Source organism: Rhopilema esculentum, chromosome 7 (genome assembly GCF_057945365.1).
Source record: "Rhopilema esculentum isolate cy_ngs chromosome 7, ASM5794536v1, whole genome shotgun sequence".
Taxonomy (NCBI): domain Eukaryota; kingdom Metazoa; phylum Cnidaria; class Scyphozoa; order Rhizostomeae; family Rhizostomatidae; genus Rhopilema; species Rhopilema esculentum.
Window position 1 is genome coordinate 4305999 of NC_142821.1, and position 16384 is coordinate 4322382.

The 16384-nt window shown below is 33.7% G+C and overlaps 1 protein-coding gene across 1 annotated transcript in view; it reads left to right on the forward strand.

Annotated features, from left to right (window-relative positions):
* The window catches only part of LOC135683539 (uncharacterized), a 34092-nt gene that overhangs the window by 4494 nt on the left and 13214 nt on the right, over positions 1-16384 (forward strand). Inside the window, exons 3-26 of the mRNA XM_065198828.2 lie at positions 21-99; positions 682-748; positions 1152-1237; positions 2041-2098; positions 2350-2416; positions 3147-3238; positions 3690-3797; positions 3925-3996; positions 5706-5875; positions 6791-6875; positions 7809-7884; positions 8115-8169; positions 9002-9086; positions 9809-9877; positions 10099-10203; positions 10921-11001; positions 11448-11501; positions 12077-12152; positions 12683-12782; positions 13082-13189; positions 13649-13739; positions 14347-14436; positions 14608-14674; positions 15850-16032. Of these exons, the coding sequence (XP_065054900.2) occupies positions 21-99; positions 682-748; positions 1152-1237; positions 2041-2098; positions 2350-2416; positions 3147-3238; positions 3690-3797; positions 3925-3996; positions 5706-5875; positions 6791-6875; positions 7809-7884; positions 8115-8169; positions 9002-9086; positions 9809-9877; positions 10099-10203; positions 10921-11001; positions 11448-11501; positions 12077-12152; positions 12683-12782; positions 13082-13189; positions 13649-13739; positions 14347-14436; positions 14608-14674; positions 15850-16032 (2124 nt within the window). The remainder of the gene's footprint in view (positions 1-20; positions 100-681; positions 749-1151; positions 1238-2040; positions 2099-2349; positions 2417-3146; positions 3239-3689; positions 3798-3924; positions 3997-5705; positions 5876-6790; positions 6876-7808; positions 7885-8114; positions 8170-9001; positions 9087-9808; positions 9878-10098; positions 10204-10920; positions 11002-11447; positions 11502-12076; positions 12153-12682; positions 12783-13081; positions 13190-13648; positions 13740-14346; positions 14437-14607; positions 14675-15849; positions 16033-16384) is intronic.

Below are 16384 nucleotides of genomic sequence, written 5' to 3' on the forward strand. Positions count from 1 at the left end.
GATCTGAATCTTTTTTACAGGTGTACCTCACGCTGATGAAGTGGTGTTCCAGTTGGACAGAAAAGGCGGCCCGATGATTCTAGAGATGAAAAGAAATGCGTTAGTTACTCATCACGAAAACTTTGCTATGAATTTTCATTCATTGTTTGCAATCTGGTTACTTATAAACGATCATATAAAACGATTTTGACCTAAAGAGTTCAATGCAAATTGGTTTCATTTCAGAAAGAAAAAAAGAGGTTTCATTTCTTAGGGCGTAAATTAGAAAAATCTATCGTTTAATGCCTTATTTCCTTTGGTAAAAATGCTTTCCGGTATCACTTTCCGGATTTTTCTCCGGACTTTTTCTTGATACAGTTTCTTTTTATTTTCTCTTCTGGTCTCAAAGCAACGAAATTTTCAATAATTTTTAGCTTTTAGCTTGCTCTAAACACCCAGTTAAAATTATTTGCCATTTCTCAAGTTGCTTATCTTTAAAAAAGCATAGAGCAAGTACTGTGTAGGAGTAATTCTCAAAACAGGTCTTTTTTTAGTAAATTTAATAAACTTTACAGTTTGAGATAAGAAATGTGTTTTGAATTTTGAGCCTGAGAATAATCCTTGAATTGCTAAATTTGATTGGAAAAAAGATGAATAGCTTTGCAACTTTTCAATTTAGTTTCCCTATGTCTATTATTCCAGTGGATTTCATGCAAAGAAAATTGTAATGAGAACATTTGAAGACGATGGAACGCCGAAGATTGAAAAGGTATTTGTATCTCAAATTGAAAATAATTCTTATTGCATGAAAAGGCTAAACATTGTTTTTTCTAGCAAAGTAACCTTTTTGTAAAGGCTCTAGTACTTGCATGGACATTTTAAAGTTTTATTTTTATAGTTTAATTTTTGATTTTAGATTCAAAGTACAATAATAAAAATCTGAGGAAATATTTGAAAATATTTTTAGAACGCAGCAAGTCAATAATTGCTTGAAATCACTGTCGCATAATTGGATTCTGTCAGTTACTCTAAGGAAGATTGATTTACGTAAAAGATTGGAAATTGTCAGCAAGACTTCTTTTATTGCTGAGAATTTGAAACTCTGTCAATACGAAAACTTTCTGATCTTACAGCACAATTATAAGTCGCTTTTGTGTGTCTCTTTTTCACAGCATTCACCTGATGGTTGCTATTACAACGGAAAAGTAGCTTACAAAGATGACTCAAATGTTCTATTGGATACATGTGATGGATTAAGGTAAGCAGAATCTTTCTTTGTTTGTTTCTACGTCTTTGTTATATCTAGCTTTAATGAAAAATTAAATTTTGCTTGTTATGTGTTCACGTGAGATTTGAGATTTTTTGCCAATGATTTTTTCTATAAGTATAAATAGAACTGTTTACCAGATTTTAAGTCGAAAATTATGTGCAATCATCATAACATAATATTTTGAATTCTCAATGTTGTTTAGACACAGTAATAATTAAGAGAACGGAGTCATGAAAGATAGCAGCTTGTTTTTCATTCTACCTTGCAATTTACAGTGCAGACTTTTCAAATATTTCTTCATTTTCAGCCTGAGCAAGGTCCACTTTATATACGAATATATCGATATTCGATAAATTTGAAGGTAATAGTACAGTAAAATGAAAGTAAACTTCAGTGCTAATTGTAAACTTATAAATTAGATATTCAAGTAAATCAAATGAATTAGAAAATCAAGAAAAAAATTGTTGATTTGAGATAAGATTTTGCGATGAGTAAAATATTTATATATTTCAAATATGTTAAAAATCTTGGGTTATCGAGTTAAAAATTATATAGATAATAGATATTCTATATTTTAATTTATTTAACCATATTATACTTGATAATTTTCATGTAAATATGTCTAACTCAAAATTATTCGGGTGTGTTTTTCATAATTTGCTTTCCCATTAATGTTTGTATTCTTAAGAGACATTTTGCAGCTTGCAGACTATAGATAATTTGCAGCTTGCAGACTATAGATACGTTGTTAAACAAAAGTTTCATGATAATCGTTTTTATGGTTTCAACAGAGGAACAATTGAAGATGAAGGCAAAGTCTTTAGCATCGAACCTCTTGAGAATGTAAAGGTTTGTACATGCCAATATCTAAGTTTCTAAAAGTATGCTATAATTACAGTTTTCTAAATTTTCATTGATATGTTGTAAAAATAATTGTCGTTTTTGTGATAGCATGAGTGAGCAGAAGAATTATGAAAAGAAGGCTCGTCCGCTTGATGAAAAATTTTCAATTTTAATCCTAGATGTTCATGGATGTCCAAACAGCTGGAGTTGATATAGGCCTAAAAAGTTTCTAGCATTTATTTATTTATATTCGACAGGTCACTGGTGCTCATGTTATTCGTGAAGTTGTGCCTGAAAAAGATGATCTCAGCAAACGGATGCTTGGTAACTACCCAACCTATTGAAACATTTGTTGTGTTATCAGAAGTCTTTGCATAATGGCAACAGCCATGAGTGTTACGACTGACATAAAAATAATTTTATTATTAAGGTTTTTTACTATAAAATAGGGGCTGTTCTCTAAAAGTTGAGTAATCATTATTTTTTTGTTAATAACTGCTCTCTTCTTTTCTATTCTCTCAACGGGAGAATTCTGGACTTTTTGGCAATATAATAAACATTTTAACTGAGCGTAAAAGTAAAATTTATAAGAAAGCCAAAACAGGAAAATATTTCCCTTCCTAAATAAATATGAAGAATTTTTGAAACTTTCTATTCAAATAATGAAAAATCTTAATTCTAAGAAAATCTTAACTGACAGAAAAAGTTACATGGTAAAGCTAAGATTACAAAATATAATACTTTTTTGATTTCTAAAAGCTATGAGATCATCAGCTGCAAATCCACGGATGTTATCAGTGTTATAATGCAGTGTAGCCTTCGTTCATTTTTCCCAAAACTTTTCTTGACCTTTTAGAAAGTCATTTTTGCTGCCTTTCACATCAAATCTGTGTTGTTGAACTAATTTGTGATAATTTAATAAAAAACAATTTTATGCTTAGTCTTTAACAACAAATTGGATATATCATTATTCAGCATTCCTTTATAAAAAAGTCTAGTTTTATCTCATTTTTGCATCAATTTCTTTAATTTGCATTTTTTATTTTTTTCCAAGGAATCAACCCTTTCAATAATGATTTTGTGGAAGTGGAGAATGATGAGAGTTATGACGCTGTTTCGGCGACGATGGATGAAGCGAGTGATGAGGTTTTACTGAAAATCTGTTTGTTATTCATAACAAGCGAGTTTAAGACCATAAACTTACAGACCTCACTATCTTAATCAAAGGCGGTATAGTAGTTTCTTTAACAGGAGTTGCAGCTCCTATTTTTGAAGGGTCGCTTCTATTAAGGGTCAACTTCTATTAAAATCTATCGTTGTGTTCAAGTCGTTATCTAGAGCAGTCCTGCACCAAACAATGCAATAGGACTTAGGCAGGATCTTCCTTATTCTTTATGTAGAACCCTAATGTCACGATAGGTTAAACCCATGATGAGTTCATGCAGAATCCTAATGTTTTGATAACTTCAACTCAGTTCCTTCTTTTATTACGCCTTGCCAATAAAGCCATTGTTGCTCCAAAAGTAATGACTCTTAAGCAAAGACTGATAAAATTTGCAATAAGGTATTTGTACTGATACCATGTTTTCCCTTGCAGCAAATAGTTTCAAAGCTCGTTCCAGATGTTGATCCCGTTTATGCCAAGTATCCTGCTACCAACAAGACACGCTATTGTGAGATGGTCCTGGTCATTGATAATGCCATTGTAAGTCACTAAATTTGTGGTTATTGCAAGTATCTTTTCAAGGCTTTTTTAAAGTCTTGTTAGTAATTCTATAATGCTGGAATTTGAAAATGAAGCAATAAATTAAAGAAATGTTTGTAATTTCCAGTATGTTAAGTACAACAGAAGCAAAGAAATGGTTCTTTCAAGGATGTTAAGGATGATGCAAGCAGCAGACAGAGTGCGTATCTTAATTTTTTCATTGTATATTTTCATTTGGTAATTTTTGTAGGTTTCACGTAATGAAAGAAAACCAAATAAACAACATTTTTCGGCTTCACAGCACTTTATATCTTGACAGGCTTAGATCAAAGAGAAGCTTTTGATATCAATTTAGCAATGCTATCTAATTCGAAAGAGCACATATTTCAAATGAAAGAGCCACCTCTTTGTACTTCCAGGCGTAGGAATCATCGAGATGAAGGACCAGGACACTGTTCGATAAGAATAGCTCTTTCGTGTCCTAAAAATACCTTCAAAAGCTAGATAGCAAACAATACAAAAGTTCTCAGGTAGAGAAAATCTGGTCAATGACGGTACTACTTCTTTGATTAGATATCACGTCTTGCTGTCACAAAACAGTCCGTTTGAACAGCCCTGCTCAGCTTGGCGTTAACATTGAGAATCTTTCCCAATCGTGCTTTGACAACAGCAGCTGATATAACACTTTCGGCTTTAGAAATAGTTCTGCGTTACCTTTTTACTAAATTTACTGAAATGCTAATAGTATGCTTGACAAGCTGCAGTTGTTTGTGCATATTTTAAGCGCTACTGGATTGTTTTTTCCATATTCTTTGTCTGTTTCCGAAATATTTCCCATTTTTTCATTGTCTTTCCATATTTGGCTAGGATCCGTTACTTCAAATTTCAAACCTTTGCTTGAAAAACCCCATATTTTCACAAGTTTTTGTTCAATTGCCCAATATATATACAAATGCGTACTAATAAGTATTCACATTACATAAGCTGTTAAACTGGTAAAAGCTAGGCTCGTAAAAAAGTTTGGAAATAGATATAGGGAAATTTAAAAAACGAAATTATTTCTTTTTGTTGCCAAACACTCTTTTGCATAGTTTTTCAGTTGACAGTTAATATGGACTTTATACATTAATAAACGTACAGTGCAAGTAGCATTTGGAAACATGCAAAGCTTTTAATAGAACTGTAGAGGGTTTGACGCTGCTAAACATCACGAACAAATTCTAAAACTAAAATTTGTTTAAAAGATAGATGGAAGGCAGGATGAGAAAGCAAAAGTTATGTCAGAGAGAAACGAGGCTTGAATGTTATGTTTATGTTCTCATATTGCCGTTCCTTACGGCCTTATGGAATGAAGTGAAACCGTGATAAATTTGTGGTTTCGTTTGACTGTCTCTGATATCAACCAATCACCATCCTGGAGAAGAGAAGAAGAATAATTAATGTCAGAGACACTTAATATCAATATTGCGAAAGTAAAATTTTGAAATAAAGACAACTGATCCAATCTTTGAAATTCTTTCAATTAGTCGAAAACTTTTAGGGTAATCTTGAAGTCTAATTCGTAAATCTATTGCTTCCTAAAGTCAGAAATTAACATTAGGTAATGCCAATGCCGATGATTGTCTCAAATCAGAAAGGAAATAACAGAACAGTACTATTAAGGTTCTGTAAGTGAAACTATAATTCTGAATTACAACTGACGTATTGTCAGTCGTAAATTTTGTACCCTTCACCCTGTCAGAAATATACGTCACTGATCAAAGGACGTTTGTAAAACGTATATAGCAACCGTTGCCCGTTAGGAACTGATTGAGATTATACCCATTTAATGGATAGGTTATTGTTATATGTAAGAGATTGAGGATTACTCTAAGCAAATTGGTTATTTTGATGATGCTTTCATTACAGGTATTTGCAGCTATCAATGTTCGCCTCGTTTTGGTAGGCATAGAAATATGGACCGACAAAAATAAGATCCCTTACCAAGTTTCTGGTGGTGGGCAGTTGACTTTATTTAGAGAGTATGTAAAAACGAACATGGCTAGCCTTGTTAGGTGTGATGCTGTACATTTTATGAGGTAGGCGATTCATGAATTCAAATTCTTCTTTTTTCTGATTTCCACTGCTTTTTAAGGACGTCTTCGGAAGCACCAAGGGGATCAAAGGTACCAGTAGCACCATGGGCACTAGTAGCACGTGACTTCATAACTTTTGCCTTTTTCCTAGAAGTGCTTCTTTAAGAACAATTACAAAATTTGCTCTTTCTCTGCCCCAAAACCTTTGAAATACTGTGACTTGTCCACTTCTCACAAAGGTTATAAATTGTATCAAAACATCTCGATACATCTAAGCGAACTACTTTGTAGATGCCGCAGTTCATCATTGACAAATCAAATTGATTGGTAACAAAGTCTTTTTTCTGATGTTGTTTCCCTGTCATTGTGCTAATATGATAGAGAAACGTACAGTCGTGATAAAGAATATGTTCTTTTTCCGGATTTAGAACTTTTGCTAGGACTGTATTCCGAATGCCGACCATTTCCGTGCTACTCATATGGCCATGGTATTTCTTAAAGTGAACTCTCACAATATTAGATTACACTGATTAGAATTTTATTTATCATGCTTTTTCATCCAGAAGCCAGCAGGCTAGTGCCCACTCCTCAGGGAAGGATTTTAGTAATAATGATTGGGGGAGGTGTTAAACACTAATTGGATTTTGGTGCCACACCCTTAAGATCATTGGAAAATGATGGAAACGCCCATTTCAAAAATTTGGCTTTTGACCTCAAGATAAAGGGGATGTGAAGAAAAATAAGATCTTCGCGTTGTTTTGCCACCCACTGACTCCCAAAAATGTTTATTACCTAATTGAAGTAAAATTTATCGAAGCGCACAGAAAAATTTTCGGGGGTCATCGCACCTCTACAACCCCCCATTAATTCCGTCCCTGCCACTCTTTTATTTAAAAATTCTGACTTTTTTCTATATAGTGTTAAAGGATGGGAAGGATATGTGGTGGGGACGGCTTATGTTGGAGACATTTGCGGCAGCCTTCCCGCTACTGCTGTAAACAAGGTAATGTTTTACGACTTGCAAACTATTGGATTTAATAAACTTTCCAGATTAAGATTTGATTTTAAGATTACTTAATGCTTTACAAACATGTGGTTAGCTGAAAATTTGTCCTCTTGCTTTATGTTGCTCGTTAATTCTCAGGAGCTACGCTAAAGGGGTGGGGAAGGGGATGAGTGTTTTGTTGACTTCAAAGAAAACTCTATAAAATCTTTTTTAAGAATTTTTAGATTTGGATGAAATAACCTCAAAAAAGCATAAAAATAATCCTAAATGAGTGAAATTTTATACATTTATTTCCCAATTATATCACTGTTACTTTGTCTCTGTCGCAAGGACACCAAGAATAAACTTGAAAATTGCAAAATCAAATATGATAGAAATGGGCGAGATTTGGTCTTTGAAATATTTGAGGATTTCCGACAGGTTACTGATATTTTGCTTGGCTCATAAAGTATTAAGATTGCAAATTTTCAATGATTCCAATATATTCAAAGGTGTACTTCTTTCTTTTCTCTGGAAGCATAGTATACCCAGGTATCCACAATATAACCATGGATCACCTCCCCCCCCCCCCCCCCCCTATACCCATCCGGGCATTTTAAGAGCCGGGAACGCCACTTCAAAAATCCCTGTTTCAAGCAATAAACAAAGATTCTGTGTGGTTTGTTATCAGCACTCAATACATTGATTCTGCATGACACTTAAAAATCCTCGCTTAGAATTACTGATCATTATATTTCTATTCATTATTGTCACCATCTTGGAGGCTGAAGGCACGGACAATAGTCCAGTGTCCTATGAAAATAGTAGAAAGTTTATTGAAAAAATTTCATGAATAAATTGAGTTTATTCTGCGTCAGAGCGATTTTTATTAAGTGTTGCAAACTAGCATAAGTGAGTTAATATTATTAATTACGTTCTATTCTTTTGTAGTGGGTATTCCACACTTTGACTGGGACCCATGATGTAGTTACGCATGAACTTGGTCATAATTTTGGTTTTGGACATGGTAAAAGCCTTTTGGTGCAATTTTTCACGTAAAGTTTATTCTTGAATGCTCATGTGATGTCTTTTACTTTGAAATTTACTCTTAAAAATCTCAAAATTCTGAGACATAAAGATGTCTAGTGATGTAGGTACCCATGAAATTTACATCAATCAATTTCTGTCACTTTCACAGACCTCGCATTTCAGGATAGTCCCAATAACCATCTAGCTGCTCATATTTTTCCCTTTCAGATGCTCCATCTTGCAAATGTTTGACATCACGAGGATGTATGATGGGTGGACCAGAGTATGGATTTGTTTTCATTTCGAATAAATCTACTTCATTATCAACAGAGATCCAAAAAGATTACCTTAAAAGATCAGTTATTAGAATTTTCCATTCAGAGCACATAACCTGAAAATGTTATGATATTGTTCAAACTTTCCAAAAAAGATGTTTAGAATTTGCTAAGAGATGGACACAAGTCCATGCTTTTCCAGTTTAACCATTTAAATCAAGTGCTCGGTCTGAAATCTATGAAATATATCAAAACAAAGCAAGTCATGTTGTGACATTTTTTTCACATGTCTCATTTTGCTCCTTTAGCGATGTGTCAGAGTCTTCAATCAGGTTATGTGGATAAAAGTCAAAAGTTCTAAAAATATGTTTTTAAGGAGATTACCCTTTGTTAGTCTCGTTGATCTTTGTTGATACTGTGACTCTTAGCCTGAATCTACATTTAAACTTTTTCAAGGTGACTTTATTTCAGAGTATCGTCAGATTTTGTGAATTCAAAATGACAGCTAGAGCTGAACTTGCAAATGATTTGCTGCATATATTCAACCACACAATTTGATCACATTATACATATTTTTACAATTTGAGCTTTTTATCGTAATTTGTTGTGCTTCTAGAGGTATTTATTATAATTATGGTTATATCTTTATCTTTATGTTTTAATGGTTCAAATTCTCAAAAAATTTAAAAAGCAGCTCCTGAAAATTGTTATTTTCACTGCTCTTTCAAATTCAAACAGCGCTCTCTAAAAGTTAACGTCAATTCAAAGTTGACATTTCAATGATTCTTGGTCAACAAAGTTTTCCACAGAAAAAAAATTTTGATTTACGTTTTATTTCAGGACCCGAAGAGTTGGATTTTCTGACTGCAACATGAAGATTTTCTCGTCAAGATCGTATCATTGCCTAAACAACTACCCATTCGGAGTATTTATTAATTCCAAAAAATACTTTAACTCTGGTTTTCTTCATTTATTTACTTCATTTAACTCTTTTTTCAGATAGTTTTATATATCTTATCATGTACATTGACATACTGCGGAGATCTAGAGTTTATTTTGTAGCTTTTTTCATTTGAAAACAGATCTGCTGAAAGATCAAGCATCTCTTGTTGATAACAGCTTGTATCAATGTCAGCCAATTTATGTAAAGTGTGAAAATAGCTCTAAGTTTTATGTTTGAAATTCAAGCAAGGTGATAGCGTCTGAAAGATTTTGTTTGGCAGATTTTTATTCTTTTTTACGGCTATAAAATGTTCATTTGGGTTAACCAAACATTCCATTATTTAATTATTCAAACAATCTTTTGGTGGTACAAAACTTGTAAATAGCTTTGAAAAAAGCAAACATTTAGTAAACTAATACAGTCATGTGCTCGTGTTTCTGATTGGCCTATTTCGATCCACAACTGGGTATATATATTTCTTAGCGTAGAGTTTTCGATCTATGTTCTGACGTTTTAAACTCTGAAGAGTGTCAGACGAAAAGCTTTAGTTTACTAAATGTTTGCCTTTTTCAAAGCTATTTAATTATTCTTCATTCATTATGCATTCCTATTTTGATACACGAAAGAATACAACCAGATATACCTGCTTTATCATTGATTGTGTATTATTGCATTTATGATGATTTATTGTTTTATTATTACAGTCATTGGATAACGTGTGTGGCAATGGCATTATCGAGGGCTCTGAAGAGTGCGACTGTGGATCTCCAGAGGTGTGTCTGCTTTGTCTTTTAGACGTCAAAGTGATCCTGCATTAAAGAAATATTTCTTGTAAAATGAAAGTTACAATATCTACTCGAACTAACGCTGGACCTTGAATAAACGCAGGGTAGAAAATCTTGAAAAAAGTACTGGAGGATTTTTCACTTTTTTACCTCATTGAGTAGCTCGCAATTTTCCACTACATGTTAATTACTGCCAAAATTGTCTATAGATGTGTAAGAAACACGACAAGTGTTGTGAACCGAATGGATGCAAACTGAAACGGTCAGCTCAGTGCAGTGATTTTAGCACCCCTGACTGCTGTGATAATTGCCTGGTATGTAAATGTTTTCTATTTGATTTATACTTCGATTTTTTAGCTTTTTTTAAGTCGGCCAATTTTCTTACATTTTTAAAGTTGAAATATGCTGGTTGGAGGTTCGAGTCCTGCCCTGGTCGTGTGTCACTCCCACCTATTTCTCCAAGCATCCTTTTTATGTTTTTAAATCTAAATACATGGATGGTTTCAAGACTTTTGAAACCCTCTAGCAGCAGTTTGTCCGGGTGGATTGGCCGATTACCCAAATTTTTATTGGGCCGATTACCAATAATAATTGGCGTCCTGTTGTAAACATTACTGCAGTTTTCGCTAACTTATTGAAAGGAACTAAGGGGTATCTTAATGCAGGGGTGTATTTGCCCTATTAACCAATCGACTTTTGCTCTCGCATTCCCGTTTCTCAAATCTAAACATACGGGGGTCTTTGTTCCAAAAGGCAGAATATTGTTTATAAAGAAGACATCCAAAACGTGACTTTGGTGCTTTGGTGCTATGTTTATCAAGGTTTTGAATAAGACAAAGGAAGACATGGTTGTATTTCGAGAGAATCTTCAGTAACTCATTTTTCATCATCCTATGACGTTTTCAGCACATGTTTTTGAAGCATAGTTTTAATGGTATACTGATTATTGATATCCACTCATTTCAGTTCATACTGACATGCCGTTGTTCTAGCAGATAAATATTTTTCCAATTTTGTTTGTTTCTATTTAGTTTAAATTGCAAGGAACACTCTGTCGCAGATCGCAAAAGGACTGTGATCTGCCGGAATATTGTCCTGGAAATGCTGCTACGGTAAGCCATTTCAATTCGTAATAACCCTTCTTGCCTGATTAGATTCAATTCTCATTTGTGTCTCTGCTCTTTCAACTGCATGTTCTATTTTCTAATGAAAAAGACAAAGAGTATATTTTTATTTCCAACCATCCTACGCGGCCAATTATGAGATTCACTGCTTTGGCTTGGCCTCTAAATTCAATGTTGACATATTTGTCGTTAAAATCCATGACTTTAGTGTTTGAAAAGCTAGCGGAGAAATAACAACTGTCTACATGCTATCTATTTCGACACATGTTCAGGATTGTAGGTAGCACAGGAGTTTTCCTTGATTAGGTAAAATGATAGGTTAGATCCTTTATCTTTTGATATTTAGCTTTTTCTACATATTAAACTACAGTTAAAATACGCAAACTTTTTTACTTTCATTGCCACTTTATTTTGCTATTTTTATCACAATACAGTGCCCAAATGACCTTTATAAGACTGATGGATTTCAGTGCATCGATGGAGTTTCGGTGAATAGTATTTTTTATTTTTGCTTTACATCATGAAATTTGTCATATCTCTAGGACAAATAAGGCTCTTTTCCTGTCCCGGTATCAACTACCTCCATGCTACAAGCTGTGCACCTTTAAAAACTCTGTTTCTTTTTCTAGACTTGTGAAAGGCATTTTAAACAGTACGAATAAAATACGTCATAGATTAACAGCACTTAAAGCCACTCCAATTGCAAAAGTATAAGAATAACCATAAGAAAGTACGTTTGAACCCAACTGCCTATTCGCATCTCAAACAAGATTGATATGCAACTTTTCTATTTGTCATTTATCAATCGCTTTCCTTTAAGCAAATATAATTTTAATTCATTTTTTTAAAAACATAATCCTCGATAAAATGAAGATATTGATTATCACATTATAAAAGTCAGCATAAGAAAGTTGGCTTTAAGTTTAAAATTGTACTGATCTTTCTACTTCGAACTGATATTTCAAAAAGGATAAAAGTATTTTGCAGAAAAGATGGCGGGGACCTGTATTCAATTCAGGTTTTTACAATATTATGTAAAGGGCTTAAGACTTTTTCTTTTTAGAAAACAATGTCCTATTGCTACAAAGGTAATTGTATGGAATCAAGAAGCACACAGTGTAAAAATCTCTGGGACCCAGGTATACCTTGTTTTTTGTGACTCTAGCCTTAAATCTTGATTTTTTTGTGTCTTTTGGCTCGATAAATTGTCATCGACTTTGGGAACTCTCACAAAAGACATCCAATAACGGAACAATAGAGTTCTTAATTGCCGGCATTTTGAAAATCAACTATTAGCAGCTCTCGGTTAAATCATTTATTTTATCTCAGTCTGTTGGTTAACAACCTTTCTTGATTAGCAACGGGCTCTTTCAAATAATGTGGCGAAAATTCAAATTTCTATAATAGATATTTCATATTACGCCACTTTTCATACAGGTTTTGTTGCTATTTAGGAGACAAGATGCTAGCCATAGCCAATGCAATCGATATCCGTAGCCATTTCAAGCTGTTATAAGTTTATGCTAATTGATATCCATTCTTCATGTATACCGATAACAATTTATAGAAAATTTGAACAAGAGCATAATTCCCTTTATTAGCTTAAATTTACATAATTTCTACATATTTTGTTTTTCAAAAGAACATGTTATCGTGTTTTCTATTTCAGCCACAAATTCTGCCCATGACTCCTGTTGGCAGAAGCTGAACACAGAGGCACAAGGATTTGGAACCTGTGATCCTTCGACTAACAAATCTTGTGCAGCGCAGTTAGTCATTATAATTATTTTAGTGTTTATTCCTGCTGAAATGCATTAATCTTGTAGTATCGTGCACACACAAAATTATATGTATAGGATAAATGAATCTTGTTGCCGCTTTGAGCGCGAATCTCGAACTGTATTTCAAAACTATTTTCGTCTACACATGATTGCCTAAACAGCTGTTATCTTATCACCACGGCTTGCTATGTACTAGCTACAACTACTATGTACATTGAATGCTACCTTGCCTAAATCATTTTCCCAAATAACATACAATTTTGATGATTTCATTGTATTTTCTATAGGGACATATTCTGCGGGCAGTTGCAATGCTCTCCACCGAATTTATTGCCTTCAAATGAAAAGTATGGCACTGTTTACAAACAATTCAATCTTAATGGAAGCGTATGCAGGTAAAGGTCAAGAATTTTAACATAAATAGTAACTTTTAAAAAGCTAATGTCTGTGAGTAAAATCAAGTGAGTGAAAGGTTATAGAGGATCAATTTTCTCTAGATAAAATTTCATTTGAAGACATCCAAACAGTTTAGTCGATTTGTTTTGAATAAGCTTTTGTCGTTTTGAATTTCAATTGTTTTAAAGTTTCAATTTGTTCCTTAACAAATGGGCATGCCTTTAGTTACAAAGACTTGCCACAAGGAGGTAGTTAATAAATCACGTTACAATTTATATCAACATTGGAAGACAAGTTTTTTTTTCTCGAATTTGTTTTTTTTTCAATATAATATCTATGCCGAACGTACCAGAGTTCATGTAGCTAAATTCTCGTTTATACATGTTCCTAAAGCCCGGGGGTTATCATTGAGTAAGTGGAGATAAATAAATCATTATTATTATGTTACATTTCCACAGTGCTGCGAGTATAACAATACCAGGCTCTGCAAGCAACGATGAAGTAGGCGAAGGAATGGTTGCTGAAGGAACAAAGTGCGGAGATAATAAGGTGACGTAACTATGCTATTTGAATCATTCCAAATTAAAAGCAGGAAAACTAATGGACCCTGTTTTTATGTTTTTCTAACATTATACAAAGCTGAGCCACCGAGTTGCTAACATGTTGAGTATATCTTTGAGATCCAAAAGTTGGTGGAGATGTGAAATTTGCAGTTCCGAAATCTTTTTTGTATCTTTCAAGTGTCTAGCCACTAATTTAGATAGATTTTCTGGTTTTGAATAACGTAACAAAATCATGCAGATTTGTACTTGATCATATTCAACATGGTGTGCCCCGTATTTAAGCATCAAGAAACTGAGCTAATAGTTTATCGTAAATATATCGTTTCATTTGCTGCATTTCCTAACTTTCCCATTTCTTTTTTCCTATATTTGTGTTAGACAAAAATTTTTCTCAGCAATTTTCTGTTATCAAAGATTTTCGATGTTATGATTTTTTTTGCTTTACTAAAAGTTTAAAAGCATGGCTGGCATCCATTGAGTTTGGTTGCATTCTTCTTTAAATGTAGAAAGATAATGTTACTGTCAATCAGCAGAGCAGTTTTTAAGCCAGATGGCAATTTTTTCTATGATGAATACCTTCTCATCCTTTGCAGATGTGTTCTGATTACAAGTGTAAATCATTTTCGGAGCTGAATATCACTTCATGTGGGTTAGTCAACGGAGTTAGCTGTGCTGGTAGAGGAGTGAGTATGCTTTCTTTCACTGCTGCATCCTCTTCTATTATATTGATATCCAGGAGAATCCCTTATCTCATTTAGGATTTAAATTTCGATAAAAAACTATGCCCCTGGCCATTTGATTATCATTCTAAAAGACTTAATTGCAGAGGTGCAAAATTAAACGTCATTTTTTAGATTTGCAACAACAAAGGTAGATGCCACTGCAATGGAGGATTTGATCCAAAGACAAACTGTGAGAGAGGTACATTGAATTTAATTAATATGCAATGACTGAGCTGGGTTGTGCCTGTGTTTAGACCTAACTTGAAACAAGCATCGGGTAATTCCCTAAAGCTTTTCTTGGCCCCATTCATTCTTTGCACTCTGTTAATGACATATTTTTTCAAGTATATCTCCCTTGTCTCCTTTTCAAGACGGTTTCCCTTTGTCAAAGATAACATTTATCAAAATTTACCCTGGCTACCAGAGTCACCATTATTTTCTCTCAGAAATATAGTTAGAAACTAGTCACTGAAAATATTATTGGAGCTGTCTACTATACTCTATCCCTTGATTTGTGAGGCTCTGTTACCCAGGGTTATCAAATACATTTGTTGTCAACTATTTACAAATTGATGTGAAAAGCAATGACTCACAGAGTTGCAAGCAAGGTGTTTTTATAGTTTAAATATATAATTTAGATTATTGACCAAGAGGGGCAATGTAAATGTTACTTGTGGTTGTGATTTAGTGTGGCAAGTTAGTTACAAATAAGAGGCAAACCTGCTCTTCTAGCTTGGCAGTTCATTATCAAAGCAGTCAAATTGGATAAATTTCCTCGATTGAATCTCCTGAACAGTACCTTGTTCATTGCTTCGAAACTGCTGTAATTCTTACAAATCTTAGAATACAGTGCTGGCTACGCTATCACTTTATGCACCTTTCAACAGTGAATTGCTATTTGAAAATGCTGATAGGAGATTATCTTTGCAAACGAAATTTCTTCATCTTCTTTCTGTAAACCAACAAGCTAAATGCTCTTACGATTTGATAGGTAGTCTGCATGCAGACTTCACTTTCCATTAAGAGGAAGTGTCAGGGCGGAACTTGTACCTATACGAAAGGTTGATCTGATGTGTTGTTTCTATAAAAGATATGTATTTATTAACACAGCTCTTTTTTAGAATATTTATCCTTTGCTGATTTTGTATCCAAGGTGGTTCGTGGTTTGCCATTATCCTATATTTTTATGATTTAAGACATTGATAGATTTTTATTTCAGAAGTTTTTATTTCAGAAACGTTTCTGCAACAAAATATTCGCAAAAAATGGCAGAAATCCAAAGATGATCCTCATTAAAGATTTTTACTTTATGTTTTTATTTATATCAAATATTACACTTTTCCTTATATAAAGTTGTGAAGCATTTATTTTAAGTTTTGACACCTGATGACGGCAACTGGGGTCAGTGGAATCAATGGTCCTTGTGTTCTGCGGCTTGCGCTGGTGGAAGGAGAAGTAGATCAAGGTTTTGCGACAGCCCTTTTCCGGCACACGGTGGCAAAACTTGTCCGGGCGTAGGATACGAAGAAGCAGTTTGCAACTCAGAACAATGCCCAAGTAAGTTGAGTTTTATGTGTACTGGATTCTCCTTATTTAATTCTGTTGTGTTGCGGGTGCTACGACAAGGATTTAACTTTAGAGAAGATAAACTGGTACAGCAAATGACAGAAAGGGAATAAAGGAACATAGCATACGTATGTTATTTTCGTCCGAAATACCTCCGAGTATAATATACAGACAATTAATGAAGGAAAGCCAAAATTTACATCGAGATACGTATCTAAAACAGCGCACAAAGACAATTTGAGTCGGTAGATAAGATCTGATCTATTTCAACAGGGGTGCCTCAAGGATAATTTTTAGGCCCTATTGTTTTCAATTATCATCTAATTGGCCTATTTTATTTTAT